The 21,270-nt window shown below is 40.7% G+C and overlaps 2 protein-coding genes across 8 annotated transcripts in view; both read right to left on the reverse strand.

Annotated features, from left to right (window-relative positions):
* crebbpb (CREB binding lysine acetyltransferase b) overlaps positions 1 to 6,211 on the reverse strand; it is a 58,359-nt gene extending 52,148 nt beyond the window's left edge. For all 7 annotated transcript variants that reach the window (XM_028598688.1, XM_028598685.1, XM_028598682.1 and 4 more), the window contains exon 1: positions 5,296 to 6,211. In XM_028598688.1, coding sequence (XP_028454489.1) covers positions 5,296 to 5,380 — 85 coding nt within the window. In that variant the 5' untranslated portion in view covers positions 5,381 to 6,211. The remainder of the gene's footprint in view (positions 1 to 5,295) is intronic.
* Positions 6,212 to 7,693: 1,482 nt separating this feature from the next.
* Positions 7,694 to 21,270, reverse strand: part of adcy9 (adenylate cyclase 9) — a 32,719-nt gene continuing 19,142 nt past the window's right edge. The window contains exons 2-10 of the mRNA XM_028599250.1: positions 19,364 to 19,536; positions 16,179 to 16,289; positions 15,592 to 15,848; positions 15,305 to 15,405; positions 14,527 to 14,737; positions 13,171 to 13,330; positions 12,702 to 12,844; positions 12,475 to 12,498; positions 7,694 to 12,215 (exon numbers count right to left, since the gene is read on the reverse strand). Of these exons, the coding sequence (XP_028455051.1) occupies positions 10,922 to 12,215; positions 12,475 to 12,498; positions 12,702 to 12,844; positions 13,171 to 13,330; positions 14,527 to 14,737; positions 15,305 to 15,405; positions 15,592 to 15,848; positions 16,179 to 16,289; positions 19,364 to 19,536 (2,474 nt within the window). The 3' untranslated portion in view covers positions 7,694 to 10,921. The remainder of the gene's footprint in view (positions 12,216 to 12,474; positions 12,499 to 12,701; positions 12,845 to 13,170; positions 13,331 to 14,526; positions 14,738 to 15,304; positions 15,406 to 15,591; positions 15,849 to 16,178; positions 16,290 to 19,363; positions 19,537 to 21,270) is intronic.

Genomic DNA, 21,270 nt, shown 5'->3' on the forward strand with positions numbered 1-21,270 from the left:
AATTACAGACACATATCCCTTCAGGTCCAAGTAAGATCCATGTACCACACTGTTTAACATCCAAAACTCATTACTGCTTCATCCATCACTGATCATAACATCCAAAACAACACATCAACATGGGGTTCAACTGAAGACCATTACATCACAAACTTCGAACTGACACAACACAACCATTACACAGCCTAGTTCCCCCAAGTCAGTTTACAGTCTACATATCCATGCCAGTACCATATGTAGGGCCCTCCTCCATCTCCTGCAGGTGTCTTTTCACTTTTTTGGCTGCGCTTACACTTTTACGGCTCCGCTTTGCACTGGTGGAATGGACACGATTGGCTTTTGAGATCCTAACCATGTCGTCATCCTTCATTCCATTAACGGTCAGTGCTCTGAAGCCACAATTTCTCCATCACAGCCAGCATGGCAGAGGCACCCTCATTGAATGTAGAAATAGCATTCATGGCTGCAGTTTTTGGACACTGGGCCCATATGACCAAGTTGAAGCATGCGTTGTCATTCTGAGTGCCTCCATGCTGCACTGTCACTGGACATCCGGTGATACACAGGGATGAGCTTCTTATGAATCATTCAAAAGAATATTTAGAACATTGGAGAAAGCAATCAAAGTAGACTAAATTGTTATTAAACATATTATTTTCACACTGTCAGAGATACGAAGAAGAGACGGATCCTGACTAAATACAGGCTCAGTGACCACTAACTGGGTCAGACAGAGATGACCTTCCTCCTCCACTGGGAAAAAGTATCTTCACTAAGAGATTTACACCTTGGAAAAATAGCCAAAAAAAGTTAACACCAGAAAAGAAGCTGGAAGTTCTCCTAGGAGAGGGGACAGCAGCTCTACTGACAGCTAAATATGGATCTGCCTGCCACAGTCTGAGGGACTCACAACCACTTAGGATCCCAAAATTACTGATTTGTTTAGTATTGTATAGTAATTATATTAGAATAGTATATATGTGACACCTACATATTTAATATATGACATGTATTGTAGGCCGTGAATATCTGTAAACTGCTGAGCGAGAGAGTCAGTCTGATTACCTCCGCTGTCTGAAAACTCCTGTTTTCTGAACGATAGTTTACACATCAACGTACTATGTGAAGGCATTTCATCATCTGCTGTCATAGTTTGTAATCCCCTGTGTCTTCTTGCTAATAACAACGGTTTTCTTCTTATCTGAAGATAAGAAGATGATTTTCGACCGTTTGACGCATTTATTTTGACATTCTGAACTACCGCGGAACTGTCAGAGCGCGTCACGTGACCATTCTAAGCAAATCACGTTGTCAGGAATTGTCATCAGCCAATGAGATTGCGCATTTAGCGCTAAATCCCCCCTTTTACTTTCACGATTGGTTGCTGATGAAAAGGAAATGACCATATTTGGATCCAACAGCATTGTAGAGGAGAGAGAGAGCTTTCCAACGGTATATGAGATGACAGGGTGCAGACAGCGATCGCGGAGCAGCGGGATGATTTAGAACGCCAACTTTTGTTGAATTTAGGAGAAATCTACCGACGCTAACAGACAAAGTAAATGTGTATTTTTGACTTTTTTTCACCACGTCTGAAAGAAGACATGTTATTGAACACAAATAGCCAAAGATCTCAAAATTGACCAGTGAAAAAAAAAAACTATGTTTTTGCCTGCCGTGTCTCGCCTTAATCGAAAAAATAATCAGTTTAATCACCAATGAAAATAAATAATTGTTAACCTGACTCTTTAAAGGGGTGATAGAATGATTATATAGGGTATTTCACACTGTTCCTTAAGGTCTCCTAATAGGGTATGTAACATTGGTTGGGTTGAAAATGGCCTGGTTGATATTTTATTGGCCCTTACGCATCCCTGTGTTTTGGCTCTATTTCTAACAAGAGCTTTTCTTCCAAATATGGTATGCTTATGAATATTTAAATGAGCTGCGCACTGACTGGTTGAGCAAATCCCCATACACACACACATTGGAGACGAGACAGTAGGTCTCATATTTCAGACACTGCAATGTTTTGTTACCAAATTCACTTCTGAGACTTTTTTTTATGCGAGAAATCAACTATATAAAGCTCAAATATGGGCCGTTTGACGAAAAATGTATGGCTAATTGCAAATTTGGTAAGGCGTGTCGGACTTTAGGAGCTCCACACAGTCTGACGAGAAAGCGGCAGTCTGCTGGGGCATACCCAGGGCAAAGTCACCCTTTGTGGATTACTGCTCTACCGGGGCTCCAAGGAGCTGAGCGGCTGCCGGCATAACTATAATATATTTACGGTTTGAATTTTGTCATAGCAGTTATATCACAGCTACCCCAAGGTCTTACAAAGCTAACAGTTGTGTCCGATTTCAATTTAAGGCATTTTTGTGAACGTGAGGGGTCTTGTTAGGAGGAGCAGCTAGCAAGCTATGTTTCCCATTCAATACAATGGGAAAAGATCGCGGATAGCTAGCTACACTTTTGGCATAACTATAGTATATATATATATACAGTTTGAATTTCGTCACGCCACTTATATTACAGATTCCCAAAGGTCTTATAAAGCTAACAGTTGTGTCCGATTTCAATTTAATGCATGTTTGTGAATATGAGAGGTTTCGTTAGCTGCTAGTGTCCCTTCAATACATTGGGTAAAGATAGCGGCTAGCTAGCGACACTTTCAGCATAACTATAGTATATTTACACTTTGAATTTTGTTACAGCATGTATATCATAGCTACCAAAAGGTCTTACAAAGCTTAGCTAACACTTGTCCGATTTCAATTTAATGCATTTTTGTGAATTTCAGAGGTCTCGTTAGGGGAGGCTAGCTAGCACTCATTGATGGACTCTATCAATGAGACTTGCGGACAAGAGGCGTTTATTTCCCCGATCGTTTGTTTAAATAACTCATCACATATCCATTATAAGCCTGCGGTAAGAGATTGCGGGCGTAACAAGCTCGCTGACCGCACTCTCAGTCACACACCGGCCATTTAGCAGGAAGAGGGGAGGGAGAACATCGAGCTGCAGGCCCTGGAGCTCTGTCAGGTCAACGGCGTTTGGTAGTCCGATGTAGCAACCCAGGCAGCACCGGCCGCTGAACTCCGACACACATTGCAATTAGCCATCAATTTTCGTAAAACTTAATGTAGGATTCCATTCACTACGCTAAGCTAACTAGCGGCGGCGCTGCCGGTGTTGCACCGGACTAAAACGATGCATGCGGCGTATCCCTTTAAACTCAAGCGTTCCCTGCGGGCTTGACAACCTCACTGGCCGGCCGTCACACACAGTCACACACACACAGTCACACACACACTGCAGCAGGCATACTAGTTCTGCTCCCGGGTTGTGACACAGGTAATCTCTGAATTGTCATGACCAGGGATATACCCATGTTGACTGGCTTGGTTTGAATTTCCAAAAGGAGAGTTGAACCCTGATCAGAAAGCCCTGGCCAAACCCCTGGTCATTGGTGTGAAAGAGGTATATGTGATTGCAGTCCATTTTTCAGACTGGCAGCAGCAGCAGTTTTTCCTCTTGAAAGTGTGAGTCCCCATCCATATAACGCCAATCTAAAATGAGTTCATACGAGACGAGATTGATCCTGGTGGGACAAATAGATGCCAAAAGTTCTGTTAAAGATTGAAGAAGTCACTTGTAAGTTTTGGAGAAAATACAAAAGTTTGAAAAAGTTGCTAGTTAAGTTTTGAAGAAACTACAAATGTGGAGCTCTGTTGCCCAGATATCCAATTATTATTACTCTGTATTCAATTAATCTTTCCACTTGTTAGTGACTGTCAAATTTAAGAATTTTTTGCATCTTCAGGTTAAGGGGTTGAAATGTTTACTTCTCCACTCCGATTAAACTACAAGAAATATCGGCTCATCACTCATTCACAGATAAACAACAATTTTCTGAAAAGTCAGCAAATATAAAATACAGTTGAAGTCTTCTAAAAAAATGCACCGGTTACATGCCCAGAGGGCTACTTGGCCTTCTGTAAAAATTTCCCTGAGGCAATAGGGCTGAAGAACATGTATAAGATTCTATCCCTAAGAATAAATCTATTATAAATTAAACCAAACACACAAATCCTACACATGCTTATATTTCTGTATCAACCACTGAACACATACACACATTAGAACATTAATAACACCAGGAAACCATTTGCCAGTTATGTGTGCTGAAAACATACAACCCTCTCCACTTATATGTGAGAGGGTGGCATACCATCAGCTGCTATTTTATGTAAATATGCAATGTGCTGGCCACACAACATACAAATACAGTCCAACTTTCCAAATTTGCTCTATAGGTTGGGCTGGTGAAGAAGCAGACGAGACGTTTTTCTCTGCTCGGAAGATTTATTATGCCCGTGATTGGCTAGCCAAATATATAATACTGGCAACAGAAAACTTGAATGTAGGTACAAAACATGTGCAAGCTTCCAGTATTACCCAGTATATTTACCCAGATCATTCTTGAAAGCATTTTTGCTGAATGAAAGAAGGGGCACATAGTAGTGGTGAGAGATTATCTTTCAATCAGACAACACAGGTTCAAGTGCTCCTGCTGTCTCTGCACTGCTGAAGAGGCAATGAGCAAGACACTACGTCCAATCCAACTCCAGGGATACGTAGGCAGCATGTTCCCCTGTGCTGGTGGGTAAGGTTTTCTTTTTTATTTATTTTTTCTGAGGGGCTCGAGAGGCGATCACAACAAATATTTGTTTATCATGTGTGGGCTAATAAATGTACACGTGCCACGAGACTAGAGAATCAGTCCGAAAAGGTGTCAAAAGGAAGGAAAAGAGGAAACTAACGCCTACCCCTGCAGATGTACTGTCAACATTTCATTTCATTCCCCTGTATCTCGGGTGTGTTATGACGGGTTTGCACCATTTGTGTTTTAACTTAACTTTTAACACTTTAAGACTGCAAAGTTGGGAGCATACTCACTGTTAAGCAATTATTATGTGATGAAGAGGCAGTGAGCTTGTACTTTTTCCACTAATCCCAGTTCATGGCATTTTCAATCAAGTTGTCAATTTAATCAAACAATCCTACAAAGACTTGGTACAGTTTGACTGTGATATTTGCACTGCACAACTGAAGTGGCGGAAGGGTGTACTTCACCGTAGCTCTTTTCCTAAAAGGTGGATGCATCCCGTCTCAAAAAGCATTCCAAAATTGTACAGTGTACAGGATTAATCAATGTAAACCGTACTGCAAGTTAGCACATCTTCCTTGTAAGTAAGTTACATTTGCAAAAGCATGTCTTGTCCTTACCTGGGCCATCTGATACTGAGAGAGGTGAATTAAGCTTGGGTCGCTTTGCAGTGGGGGGTCCGACATCCAGAAGATTGTCAGCCATCCTGGTCGGCAGATTTTGTGAAGGGATGATGATGATGCAGGAAAATAAAAGCAGGTTCAGTCCAACTCGTCGGCCTTCGGCTAGTAATAACTGTTAACTTTTCCTAACGTTGTGTGTAAAAGAGCAATTTAACGTTTTTTTTTCTTCTTTCCCTTCTTCTTCTTGACTGGCAGACTGGCAAAATGCTGCCTGGAGAAAAAGGTTTCAAAAGAAAGGCAACAGCGCCACGCTTCGCCGCCGAAGATCACCCCATGATAATCCAACACCCAACACCCACATAATTATCCTCAATAATTACGTCCAAAAATTATTTCAGTTCGAGAAAAATAAATAAAAATCAATCATAAAATATTACACAAGGCGTAAGCAAATCCCTTTCTTCGCAGATCGCCGGTTTCACGTCTGTACAGAATCATCTTTTTCGCAGTCGAAACGAGCAGCCATAAAATCTCTCTCGGGCTTAAATAAAAAGAGCAAAATTCAAAAAATATTTTCTATGAAGTGGATTATTTTTGTCGTCGCTGTCTCCCGGTAAATAAAGCGTCTCGGGACGGAGATACGGCGAGAAGCGGCGCTCTCTAAAAGGGAAATCAAATATACAGTGGGCTTTCGAGACGATAAAAACCCATGTAATCCTCACATGTTTACATTAATTCTCATCGGAAGGACTAACACTTCGATTTTCTTCACGAAAAAAGCCGTTTGAGCCCCGTCTGAGTAGCTCCGATCGGTTTTTAAAATTAATGCTCCCCCCGAAATCCCGATTCTGAGCCGCGTCAAGATGGCGGCTGTTGATTCCTCCGATACAAAAAAAAAAGTTTTTTTTTTCTTCCCAGCTAGACTGTGGGGGGAGGAGGGGGTGGTGTCGCGCTATGACGCCCTGACGTAAACCTGTGCACCGTGCATCACGTGGACGTACGTGAAGTTGCCTCTAGGGGTGGAATAACACCAAAAATAAAAATGTACTGTTCTACCTGCTTTAAACTTTACAAACACACATACAAACAGAAAAGACTCACTTTTGGGAAAACACAATGCACTGTCGATAAACAGAAATACTTAAATTAGTCCCTTTATATTTAGTTTATGACTATCATATTACTACCAGTGGTGGTGGAAAGTAACTAATTAGACCTACATTACATTTAACTCAATTTCATTTTTAAAGGGATATATTGTACTTTTTACTCAAAGTAAATATTTACTGTGAGTAAAAAGTACAATATATACTGTATATGATATAATACCTTTACCAAATGTTTCATACAAAGCATGTGATCCTGAGCTTGTAAAATGTCAAACTCACAATGCTATACATTAACTACTTCAAATTGTCTCCACTTTGTACAAATGCACCATTAAAATGCTGCACCAATAACAATAACGTTAAAATATACAATGAGCACTTTACCTTTGATACTTTACATTTTGCCAATAATACTGTTGTACTTTGAATGTAGGGTTTTTAATACTGTGGTATTGCTACTTTTACTTACTTCAAATTGAAATACCGCTTCCTTAACTTTATAATATAGTGTCCCATCAAAGTCCCTATATACTAATACATTATATAAGAACAACTATCTATTGAGATCTACCATAGTCATATTTTGAATTTGAAGTATTCATGTAAGTGCAAATTAAACAGCAAAGGTTGGATGAAACCTTACATATACAGCACCAGCTGTTAAGAAATTGAAACAAATAATGATCAGGATAGGAGTGCTGTCCGATGTTCAGTAAAAAGGTAATAATGAAGCTGCTGCTCCCACGACCCGACCCGGATAACCAAATAAAGATGGATGGAATTTCTCATATTTCAAAATATTCCTGAGAAGTCAAAATATTTAAACATAGTGAATGTACTCAACCAAAGATTGTAAGTATATTCTCATTTCTCTTGATACCCTCTATGTGTAACCTTAAATCACTGTAAAAAAAAAATAAAAAATACTTACTTACTAATTCTAAGTTTTTCATTTAAAAGTGATAGTACACAAGTATTATGAGCAAAACATAGGCCTACTTAAATTATTGAAAGTAAAAATACTCATTATGTAGCACATTTTATAAACGTGTCTAATGTGTTGTACTTAACCTACAAAAGTAACACTGTAAGGCAATGGAGTAGTATAACAGTGTAATACATAGAACAGCATCAAACAAAAATAATTAAGTAAAGTACAAGTACCTAAAAGTTGTTGGCTATTTCAGAAACATACTTGAGAACATGTGGGCTACTTAGTTACAATCCACCATGGGTTAATACAGAACCGGATGAAGTGTACAGGCTATAAATTAAAACGGACAACATTTCCCAGCAACTGACTTTATTCAATTTTAACCTTCACTTGAATACCTATCAGCATGCTACAAAAACATTTCCAAAGAAAGCAACAATTCATTAAAACTTTGCGGTAGCAGCTACAGAAATACTGCCTACCTGCATACATCTAGTAGTGTTTGGACCATTTTATTTGGCCAGTTTAAATTTTAAAAAAGAAAAGAAAAAAAGGATGTCTGTATCTGTATTATACTGTCCTAGCATGTCATTCGTTTTGAGATGCTAAGATTAGAGCATCCCTACCAAAATACACACAACCAAACAGTTTTACAAACACTCTTTTTTTTCCTTTTGTTTTTTACACACATGCAGGCAAACGGAACACAGAAGTATTATTCCAACATGGTTAAAATGACCCAGTTCTTTAGACTATTTAATACTCTAGTACATGCGCTTATATAAATAATAGAAAATGCCCATATACTATACAATATAAAAGCATATGTACATAAAAAGTGAGCGCGTTGTGCATATGTGTTTTAACACTAGTAAATATATAAATGACCTTTCTTGAACGTGCAGAACACAACCTGCAAATTAAGGAGAAGATAAGATATAAAAAGAAACTCCAAGAGATGGCAATAACACTCTTTGGCATCGAAATTCTCAGTGTGCCATCCTGCTGGGTCAGAATGTCACTTACATCTTGATAAATCAAACCAAATCAACATGTTTGTAGTGAAACAAAGAGGGGAAAAAATAGAAAAAAAAACAAGTGGCAATCAAAAGTTGACGCCCCGATCTTATTGTTCAATACAACACTAACCAGAAAAAATGTTCAATTAATAAAATACACATAATTCAAAAGAGCGTATCAAAATTACCAAGGAGGAAACACTTTAACTGAGACTCTCACGACCTATCTTAAGCACTTAATCATGGATAATAACAATAATAATTTTAAGTGTCCCTTTATTGTAGTATAACAATCACAAATGTTGGGCTGGTACAAGGGTTGTGTGCTCATAAGCGTAAAGGTAAATTTTCCCTTTCAAACTAATTATTATTGCATTAGATCAACCCAACTCCATCCGAGCAACAGATACAGAACACAATGGAAAGCCAAATGAGAAGGAATTAATTGTTATTAATGTTGAATATGTTTGGTATGTTTACATTAAGAATAGGCACTGCTCACATTCCATGACGTTATAAACCTCAGAAGAAAACTTATCAAAATGAAATTTGATTTAAGCATCAAATAGTGAACATTTTACTACGTATGCATACTATAAGCTTTTGGGAAATATTCAGTGTCCTAAAAAATTAAAGCACTTCAGAGCACACAATAAAAACAAAGATATAGGAAATTCGAGTTAAAAGGCACAAGCTACCCTATCTTCACACACAGAAAAAGGAAACAAATTTTGAACTACTAGAGTAATGTTAAATGTTGCAGTTGGAATAAATTATTTGATGATAAAGAAGGCAAATTGGTTCTAGTTTTCTGCAATATTGGTTATGTTTGCTTTATTAGCTAAAAAGTACTAATTATAAAATGGTATTTATAAAATATAAGGTTAAGGTGTTGCGGGTATTGAAACATCATAAATAAGACACTGAAGTGGATTTCATGGTTAAACTTTTTTGCCTCTGAGCACACAATCCTTTTTGCTAAGGAACAGTGACAGAAGAGAAAATGTAACAGCAACAGAGATGCACAGTTTTATCAGTTTGATATCCAAAGTAATCTGACATAATAGCAGGAAATCAACGAAGTCAATAAGAAAGAGTGAAAGCAACATATTATTACGAAATACATTTGTTACACTTCCTTTGCATTTACAGTGATATTACATTACGTTTCATGCCATTGAAAGCATGCTATGAAGCAACTATTGCATCCAGCTGTTTCCATTGAGTAATGTCTTTCAAATCATACAAATTAGAGAGGGCAGCTTCACATGAACAGTTCAAGTTTTGTGCAACAATAAATACAATAAAACACACTTAGTTTTGATTCGTGACATTCCACTTTGATTATCCATGTCTTAAAAACACTATCAACTAACACACAGTGTAACCCATGGCAAAACCTACCGTCAAGACAATCTACAGGTACAGCAATGCCTCGTAGGATCCATTGAAATACTCTTTATACATACAATACACTAAACACAGCTTGGGCTTTCATTAAGAGCCTGGATCATGTGGGAGGGCACAAACACTAGTAACAGTTAACCTTGTCTACGATGCTGTTGTTACAAGCATGCTGATTAAATGTAGCAGAGACCATCGTGCCTCAGTACTGAGACAATACAAAGATCTAAACAGAGGCCAGAGAAAAAGCTGTCACATCATTCCACTGTGTTCTTAAACTGTTTGTCATCATCTTGCAGTTTCACCAAGTCAGTCGAGTAACTCATAGACAACTCTCCTCATTAAACCCTGCATGATCTTGTTACTACACAGACACAACACACTCGCCCACTGTATGCAAACAAATACATTCACACTGCACAGCTCAGCCCCGTCTGCCCTTAGCTTGTATTGATTAGTCTCTTCTGTGCCTTTCATGAAGAGTTTTCTGGTTCTCATAAAGAACATGGAAACAGGCTCTGTTGCATTCTAGTGCAGATTTGACTAATACATATCATGGAGTACCGTCTTATTTCCCTTCACTTGACACGCATTGCGATTCTCCTCATGTTGAAGCACTTTCCATGGTGAGGTTTTCTTTGATAAAAGGCAAAATATCATAGCAAAGCATAGTATACAATGTAAAGTTGTAACAAAAGCTAAGCAGTTTTTCCAAAAAGATTGCTTATTGACAGTTTTCCGTTTATGTTATTCTTCCCTTACTCCAAAAGGCTTAGTCTACACATTATACTACATTATATCTACTCTAAAGGCACTTAAAAGACATACAAAAGAAATAATTAAGATTACAGGTGTACAGACAATCAAGTAAGTTAATGGGAGACAATGGGATCTGTAGCAGGCAAGAGAAGGTCATCACGAGTCATCACATCTTCCCATTTCCTCTGTGTGCTCCTGCCTGACCCTCACTTTGTGGTTCAGTCAGCACCCTCCACTGGTAATATTGGCCAATCAGATTTAAACTAAAAACAACCTGCTGCCTGGCTGATGCAGAGAAGAGGCCAAAGGCCAGAGGACAATTCTACATATGCTAACCGGCAGGAACAAGCGCTTAAAGGGTAGAGGATTTATGATAAAAACACGACTGCAGCAAATTCTTAAAGTCTGGTTAACTCTCCAACATTACTGTCATAATCATCATCACATTTGTCTTTCTGGGAATTTTGGAGTGTATTTTGCTGGGCCGAGGATGAGATGATGAGCTGTTTGTTATTTGCAGAAGAAGGAGATCCTTCTAGGTGAGATGTAGATTGCCTGGCATGAGAGGTCTCTGTAGAGGGATGTCTTTCATGGCTGTCTGCCTCTTTCCCATGGCTTAGCCCTGTGGTAGTAGAGGAACCAGCGCTGGCACTGGGTATGGTAGTATTGGTACTGCTTGCAGCTATACTGGTTGTGGGCACCATGCTGGCGATTTCATCAGTGGGCGAGCGGCCGATGCTACCATCCACCTGTACCCGGATCTCTGGTGAGACTGAGAGTTGGTACTGAGGCACAGGGCCACTGTCACTACTCTTTGGGTAAAGGAAGGTCTTCATCTGACCTTTGCCTTTGACGTTAACTGTGCCCCGATAATCAAACTCATAATCCATGGCACTGAGCACACAGTAGCTCTCCTCGCTGACCTGGACACGACACTCCACACCTGTAGTATCCATGCGACTGGCGATGTTGACCGTGTCGCCCCAGATATCGTAGAGAAGTTTAGTGGTGCCAATCACCCCCGCTGTTAGAGGCCCGTGATTGAATCCAATGCGAAGCTTGAAGCCAAAGCCCAGCATGTTCTTGTTGAAGTCGTCCACCACACACATCATTTCAAGGGCAAATTCGAAAAGAGCGCGGAGGTGGGCGTGAGGATGTGCCGCATCTGCACACTGCTGCGCATTGAGTCCTGCTGCTGCCATGTACGTGGCACCAATGGTCTTGATCTTTTCCATATTTGAGAAGGCAGGCTTCCGTAACAGCTCATCAAAGTCTCCAATTAGCTCGTTGAGGACACGGTAGCACTCCTTGCCTCCCTCGTAGCTTTCCTCATAAAACTCACTGAAATTAACAATACTGGCAAATATTACACCCACATTGTCGTGGTTCTTGGAGTAGCTCTGGGTGACTTTCAGCTGCTCAGCCACATGGATGGGGATGATATTGCGAAGCAGCCAGTCGGCCTGGTCCCTCATGTTCTGGATCTTGATGCGGTGTTTATCAGCCTCCACATTGCCATGGTAATGCAGGCGGTGACTGACCTCAAATTCACGGTTAAGGAACCAGATCAGGAGAAGGACTAGGAAAAAGGCCACGCAAGCCTCAGGCCCCAGCAGGTCCTGTGGGTCTGCTGGGCTTTCAGACATGACCGTGGAGCCGTTGCTGTTGCTGTTATTGCCCCGGCCATCCGACCTGGTGGAAAGAGAGGAAAAAGAAATGCAGGAAAACAGTTAAACAGGAGGGTAGAATAAATATTTGGCTTCTCAAAATAAATTTGCATCTTCTATAGCTGAAAGTAACCACCATAACTACAGAAGCTTTTGGCATAAGTTGCTTTCACCTCACCAAAATGCAGGCAACACACAAGAGTTGATTACCAGCAACTGTCTACCAAAAAGAAGTAAACTGACTGGTTGACACTGACAATGCTTACAATAGTCATTGTACTTACCAAAAAAACAGACTTTTAGCAACACTGGAAGAGATAAAACATAAATTAATGCATCAAGTGCATGTACAAATCCAGCACTATCTAACAAATACTTGTGCTCTTTTCTTGAAATGTCTATTAGTAGTCCAGTGACATCACATTATCTCTACACCATTATTGAAAACACAATTCAATTGTATCACAAATCAGTTTTTTTTTCTTTTCATTGTCTCTTCAGTATGTCATACCTGCAGGGGGAGCCGAAGAGCAAGGCAAGCAGTGCTAGTCCCACCAAAGTCGCTAGAACTGAACGCATCCAGTAGCTGAGTTGGCAGAAGTTAGAGTACTGAATGATAGCTATGATGCCAGCACAGCAGATGAACATGGTGAACTGGGGAAAATATGAGGCACAATGTCATTAGTCAAAAGAGCCCATATGATTATCACATAAACTTTACTGACTTCAAGCTATATTTACATGTTGTACAACTAAAAGACATATGGTGAATACAATTAAGTTAGATATGGACATTTTACGAGAATTATAGTAGCCCTACAGGTAAGGTGCTTTACTGGTTAGAAGCAATAACTCAAAGAGTAATTTGAATGAGAGAGAATAGATCTGCTATGAAGACAGCAATCAAACAACAATACTAATTTTCAACACCCTAGTGATCCAATTCTAAAAATAAAGAAAATATGAAACTTCAAATCCACCTGGATGGAGAGATGCATGTCACAGGCGACATGGGAGAAGACAGCCACAGTGGGCAGAGAAACCAGGACAGCTCCTATAAAGTGGCGCGCCAGCCAGCCTGAAATTGCTCTCATCAGCAGCCGAGTGCAATTCAGCACACTGTCCAGGTAGAAAGCCATACTGGAGAGGAAAAACAATAAAATGTGATTGATATAAAGATTATTAGAGATAATATTAATAAATTGTTTATCTGATAACTGAGTGTCTGGTTTGACGCAAGCCTGATACCAACCTGAATGATAAACTGATTCCATACATAATTGTCATAAAGCTTCTCAGTACATTAACACAAAGCAGGAGTCAGTAAACAAAACCAATTCTTTTTATAGATAAATGTGGATCTAATATGAGGGCACACACTTTGAGTGACAATTATGTAACATAATCCAAATGTATTTATGTTAAAAAGGTGGCTGGGCCTTTTTTTGCTTTAGGGCCCTTATTTTACCACCCTGCCTGAGTTTCCCCTGGTAGATGTAACATTTTTTATTTATTTATTTTTCATCTTTCTCTCTCTGCTTTCCAACTGTCTGAATATATTTTTATTATACTAACAGTAGAGAAGCACACTGACCACTCTACTTTCCCATTAGAAAACAGAAAGCACATGCCCATCAACAATATATCCACATTACAAGACACCACTATTTTACAAAATATACATCTTCTGGAAAACATATGCAAAAAAAAAAAAAAAAAAGATTACCTCGTTATAAAGTACTTCTATATTCTTTCTAAGATATTTGAAATAACACATTTCAAATGAAATGGATGTGAGTAATAGTATCAACAGTAACTAAAAAAACAACGAAATAGTCAGAACACAATTTTCTTTCACATAAAACTACTTTCCAATTGCAGTTGTCTCATGACTTCAAGCAGGTAAAGATAATCCAGTAAGCCTGCATGCAAACAACTCATTTTCAGTTTCTTTATCCTCTGTATCAGGGGTCTGAAAGCAGACAGTTTTCAGGCCTCCATTCTTTTAAATTAAGTAATGGACATTTTAGTGTCAGGTGTGACGTGGAAAATCAGTGCAGTTTGTCATAGCTGAAGTGTTAATGTTGAGAAGCTGCACAATTAGGAGCAGCTTGCTAAATGTCAAGTGTGGAGCCAATTTGTGTGTTGGGATTGGCCATTAAATTATTACTCTAAATTAAAATTCCAACAAATTAAAACAGGAAAAAAAACATTTGCAGGGCCATAGGTAACAATCAATTCTAAACATGTAGGGGGTCTTCTGACATTGTCTCGCAGGCTGGATCTAGCCCATGGGCCCCTAGTTTTCAACCCATACTCTATATTCAGTATCTCACCGTATAGCAAACAACAGAGCCACAGCCTCCAACAGGGTGGCTACAGCTGTCAGAATGAGTGCTGGCGTGGACAAACTCTGCTGGGAGACAAGTGGTCGAAGAAAGCAGGCCAGTGAGAGAGCCAGGAACACTGAACAGCACAGCAGCATGTCCAGGAAAGAACTGAATGTTGGACTGGCAAAAGTCTGCACCGCTGCTTGGGTTTCCACCTGGGGAGGGGAAGAGAAAGGAAGGACAAAAAAAACAAGACTCTGACTCTGAATCTAGACTACACGACATAGCAACAGTTGCAACCATAAGAATGAAGATGCACTTCCAAGGTTACACCAGCAGAGGACAGCACAAACTAATACAAAACTACTTTTAAGGTCCTGCAGCGATTTCTCTTTGCCGCAGTTAAGGTCTGGTCATAACGCAGTGCTAACAGGCTTCCCAGACAAGACAGAGACTCGCAGAGAAACAGACAGAAAGACATGCACAAACACAGGTAGACGCTCACAGGTGGAGACAGCAGTGGTGGGATGACAAATCCCGGACATACTCAGTCATTCATGGTCATGGGTAATTTCAAAAAATCACAGAAATACTCAAATGCATTTGCACTTATGAAACATGCAGGCATACAGGAACCATTATGTCATGCACATAACATATAAACGGCTCACACACACACACACACACACACACACACACACACACACACACACACACACACACACACACACACACACACACACACACACACACACACAAACACAAACACAAACACAAACACACTCCTCCTGGTAGCTTATCCGGTAAGCAGACTCCAGGCTCCTTTCCAGGAAGGTGAGGCTCAGCTTGTTTATGGGAGGTCTGTAGAAATAGTCCTTCATAAGGCTGCACAGGCACAGAGGAAAGTCAGTAGAAATAATGTTCAGTTGGGATTTTATGTTACAATCACATTGGCTGGAAAAATGGACATTAACAACTGGGACTGACTTCCTGATCAACTGTACATATGTCTAAATGTAATAGGATTATTTAAAGGTTTGTTTAATATATTTATCCTTAGGTCATTCTAACCTGTCCTCTTTAATAACATCCACAAAGTGAGCATCACTCCTCTCCCTGAAATTCTTGGAGCGGAGAGGAATGAGCGCGGAGTGGTCCATGCCCATGGTTCCTCCACTCCACGTCTTCTTCTCCTTCTCCTGCAGCATCTCACACAGCGACGTCTGGCTGTTGTTCAAGGCTTCCAGCTGAGGACTGAGCAGGCCGTTCAGAGTCTTGGGGCTGCGCCCTGCAGAAATCGCTGGTGAACACTTCAGATTTGAAGAGTCCTAAGGTGGAAAGAGGAGAGAGAGAAGCCCTGAATTTCCCAAAAAAGAAGCCGTTATAATGGATCTATGCTTTGGAAACAGGTCAGCAATGATGTGAAATAGTCTGAATATGAAATATAAACTTAGCGTGCTACAGTCACATCAATTTAAATGCCTGTGTCAGTGGCACACTTTATCTGGGACTTATGGCGTTCCATTTCTTTGAACTATTTTTAAGTCCTCCTTTTTGCTGCTTACCCTGACTAAATGAACCAGAGTTGGTTGACGATGCCCCACTATTTGAAGTTTCAAGTGTCATCTGTGTGGTTCAGGTAACAACAACAGACTAACCTTGCTGCTGTTGGCCTTGTGGTCATCATGGCAGCCATTGCGTACCGCTCCTTCTTCCAGAACCTGATCCTCTCCTGGTATCAGGACCACACTGCAGGATGTACAAGGAGACTGCAGGGATGTTGAAAGGGGACAGTATGGAGGGAGATGCAGCATATGGGGGCAGGAAAGAAAAAAGAGAATTAATACAGATCAAGGAAAGCCTGTGAGCAAAGAAAAACATTAAAGGATGACAGAGATTGAGATCAAGAGTGACAAATGACAAAAAAGAGATGACAAAAAACATGCATCAGCGTTGAGGCAGTAAAAAAAAACAACAGAATTTGTCATTTAAACACAAACTAAACAAAGGATGCTGTGACTGACTGTGTAGCAGCAGTTTGGCTCAACTCTGTTGTTAAGATAGCAATACGCCAAGAATTCACTTGAACACACCTACCTGTAAGACCAGCACCCCAATGGGCGTCAAGGTGGGCGCAGGTGCATTTGCTATTTAAACGACGTGGGCGCAGGACGGTCTTAAAATAGCAAAGACACTTGTGTCGGGCTTTGACCAATCACAGTTGTCTTGGCCGACGCTGTGCTCCAGATGCAGCGGTGAAGGAACTAGTTTTGATGGAACATTTGCACCACACAAAAGAAAACGCCACATACAATATTAACTGAAGTTAACTCTTAACACAATACGGTAACGTGAGCTATTTAAATTAGCTGGATACATGGTTAAATGTATTGCTGTGTGTACCTCGTCCATAGTAATCCCCACCAATTGATCCCAATAAGTCCCAGTTAGATAGGTAATACCGTAAACATATGCTTTGTAAATCTTTACAATCATTCCTTGAAAGAACCAAGCAGGCCTGCCTTATTGCACGATCCAAATTTTCTTAACAACTTGTCATTTTTAGCGTGTAGCTTGCTACGAATCAAACTGAGTATAAGAACAGCAATACACAGAGAGCGGAACGTGAGGGACATCCGCCATGTGAGCCGTGTCAGGACTTTATCCTCAGAATGTACTTCCATTGATCCAGACTACTGAGAAACTGAAAAGGAGAGTAAACAGGAAAGTGGAGGCATAGAGGGCTCAAGGTCTTTTTTTTTTTTCATCTCACTCAGCCTGTTGAAACAGAACGGAAAGTGTGAGTGTGTGTGTATGAGAAAGAGATTTGTGTGACACTTGTAGCTGTGCTATAAATGACCATAACCCTGACATGTGTAATGCACTGTGAAGTATTGAGAAGCCAAAACACACACACCCTATATAATGTAATCCCACAGAGACAGCCTATGATTGATTGAACTGTTTCATACTACATACTACTGACAAATGCAGTATTATGTAGTATGAAACAGTTCAATCAATTTATTTTGCAGTGGGCTAGGCCATGGTTAGCCAGTTTTTGGGTTTGGAGAGCGGAAGTGGCTGTTGTTGTGTCCGTTCCAGTGCTTTGCATTGTGGGACACAGATGAACAGCTGTAAATGGAGGAGTCATCAGTTGAAGGCAGAGAGAATTGAGAAGGTTCTCCCAACTCCCTGCTTATTTTATTAAATTTACCTGCTCTTTAATGTTTTAATTTGTTTTTTAATTATTTTCTAACTGCTCTTTAATGTTTTATGTAAAGCACTTTGAATTGCCCTGTTGCTGAAATGTGCTATACAAATAAAGCTGCCTTGCCTTGCCTTGCTTAAGCTAACAGATATGTTTAAGGATCATGGGTGCACGTGTACAGAGAAAGGAGGATTAATTGGGAGGAATTTAAGGCACAGTGGTGCAGGGGTTTGAGGGTTTTATAAGGGAATATTGTGTTGCACGGTTTTGGTGAGTCCATGACCTAGTGGTACAATTTGGAAGCAAATGAGACATAACCCTTGAAGACAAAGCTAAGGGGGACAGAGTGGATGAATATGTTCTGGATTGATGAGCAGATCATGATGATGGGTCAGTTATTATGTAGACTGCCCACTGGGGAGAACAGTGCTTTTCATTGCCTAATTAACAAGATCTCACTGTTTTGTTCTCGGATTTTTATTAATAAGGATTTAATGAGGACTGAGGTGCTACCCAATGGAGACATGTGTGGGAGTTTAGTGCACCAAAAGTGTAAAGGGAAATCAACAAAGACACTAACCAGTGTTCTAACTATACTGTGGAGGAGACCACTTTTCTTTTTCCACAGAGTGGTGGGGGTGGGGGGTTGTGCGCTTGCGACTACAATGACTTACAAAGATACTGTACATAACAGCTACAAGTGTAAGCACTATACAGGATTTACCCTATTATACTTTATCGACAGGAATAGATAGGTCAAACAGCAAACAGCCACCCACAAATAGTCTATAAACAAAGCATCAGGCTGTCTTTGAGATTCCACATGAACAGCAGTTAAAGTTAGTCAGGCTACCGAAGAATACCATAATTCCTCTGTTTAATTAGGCCTAAGCGATGCACCCCAAGCTATTAAGGGGAGCCGAGCTCCCCCTAGCTCCCCCGTAGTTTGCACCCTGACTCTAACCATGCAGGGTGCCCAGGGTTAAAACCATGTAATTGCACGGAATAATTCAGGTGTACGGTAATGGCAGGGGTGAAAGCCATTCTTTTACATGCCCTCCACCCAAGACAAAAGGAAGCTACTTGCATGCAAAAATAAAAATATTTATTAAAGCTTCTGATACACCCACATAAACAAAAGGAAAGACAGGGTGAAAATATGAACATGAAAGAGGCGGTAGCAGAACATGCAGCTCAGTGTTCTTCCTCAGGCAATATTAATGTGCAATTTGAAATGATCCCAAAAATTTAAGATAAAAAACTTGTCCACTACATTACATTAAATGTATATTTGCCTAAGGGCATTCTGGCAACAGTGTAAGACAGACAGTAAAAGGCAGCTAAAATACATAGACTACAAATACATTTTCAACAGCAGCAGTGCTCATGATCACCATACTCCCATCCTAACAGACACAGCTCCTTGGTCATATGACATAAAGGTCAAGGAACCTGCCAGCCAACCAGGTGGCAAGGTGACCATAGCCATGTCATCAGCATATTATATGAGTGAGAGGTCATTGCTGTTGTATTTTATCTTATTTGTATGTATGGAGAACAGGAGGGAAGATACTTACTTCCTCAACAACATATGATGTTTCATATCATTTCCTCAGAAATAGGTGCCCTCACCTTAGCACTGTCTGGAGGCAGGGTGCAGGCTGAAGGAGCTCCATCAGGTGTGGGCACCCTAGGAGTGGGGCACCGGGGATCTGCATGCTCAGGCCCTGCCAACCCCAACTGAGAGCAGCTACAGAGAGAGTGAGGCTCCACCTTCCTCCCAGAGATCAGGTAGGTCTTCAGGCCTGGAAAGACAGAAACAGAGAGTAAGGAGGATGTCCCTGGCAGATCAGCGGCCGCTGCGTATATATGTGCGCCTGCTCTACCAACTGAGCTAACCCGGCCACACATGAGTCATTCTTGCTTCCATAAACATATACATGATGTGTGATGCATTAGTGCAGGATTTTGTATGTTTTTCTCTCACTCTTGAATCAGACAGAGAGAAGGGGGTGTGAGCTAAAGAGACAAACAACAAGACACAAACAGTCAACTCTTCTTTCAAGCTCTACAGATCCAATTTGTCCACTGTCATTTCTTTTGCAACCTCCTCATCACAACTATTCCTCTGCTCCATCTCCATAGCCTGAGGACATTTTTTTGTATAGAAGCGCTGAAATCCTCCCATATATCATTCTTCATCTATTTTCTCTGTAATGAGATAACTACTCTTTCATATATGTGTCCCACAGGTGCATGTGCATATGCATCTCTGTCTGTAGTTCGTGCATGTGAGGTCCCCATGACCCTGGCTAAATATTTGAACACCTGTGTCCTTCCACGTCTATCAACTTGTTATCATTTCCATCAGTCCTACAAAGTGTATGTGTGTGTGTGTGTGTTCGTGCAACCTTTAGCCAAAAGATCAACTTACAAAACTGACCACTTTGCTCAAAACAATGACAAAATATGGCAATGTGGAGTTATGTCCTTTTAATTATCTAACTGCTTATAAACACAGGGCATTTCACTTGCTTTACAACATAAAGCATGAAGCATGTAGGATGCACTGTAATGCTCGAGCCTGCCTCTCAATAAGATTTCCGTTTCCTTTCAACAGCCTTAGACCACTGAGTTAACAGGATGCCCCTAAAGGGCACATTTTAATCTACATTGCAGACATATATTGGATTTTTGTTCATTTTTGCCAACTACTTCGTCGCTCTGACAGATTCTGTACATGGACAGCGAGGTAGACAGTTGACAAACCTTTAGCATTTGGCACCCTAAAACATGGCGTTTCATGGCGTGTGTGTGTGTGTGTGTGTGTGTCAGCAGCATAGGTAAGTACCTGTGACCATGCGCTGAGCCACATAATTCAACTGCCAGTGAAGCTGCAGCTTCTGGCTCAGAGCATTGTCTGCCCTAAGTACTTCAGACAGGCTCGCCACTGCCTCTCCTCTGCGGACCCACTCTTGGGCTGCAATCTCTGACACACTCACACAGAGACCGCACATGTTACACAAGGGTACACCGTCTCATTTGCAATGATACACATGCAGACCCACACACACACATAATATATATACATACAAATACCAAGACAAGCAGCTAAAGAAGCAGACAAAAAATAAGAAAACATGCACACAAAGAGAGAAATGTAAGCACAAGTGCAATTATGAGACACTCACAAAAAACACCCCCTCCAACAACCTACACACTCAGTCAAACACATATACACACACAGAGTGAGCGGAGGTGTAGATGGACGGCTTTGCTGTAGCTGGGTCGATAGCCAGGTGGATGAGGATTCAGGGACGGGAAATAAAGGCAGTAAACAACAGTAACAAAGAACTAATTCCCTGCACCAGTGATGCAGAATGACACAGCAGCAAGAGGCTAGTAGGAAACGGTGGGGAGTTTTTGACTGCCTCTGCGGATGAGAATGTGTGAGTGTGACTGTGCGTCAAAGACAGATCTACACAGACACACACACAACCCACACACACACTGCCTTGACTGATTTCATTAGTTTGCTA

This window comes from Perca flavescens, chromosome 15, assembly GCF_004354835.1.
Source record: "Perca flavescens isolate YP-PL-M2 chromosome 15, PFLA_1.0, whole genome shotgun sequence".
Lineage (NCBI taxonomy): Eukaryota > Metazoa > Chordata > Actinopteri > Perciformes > Percidae > Perca > Perca flavescens.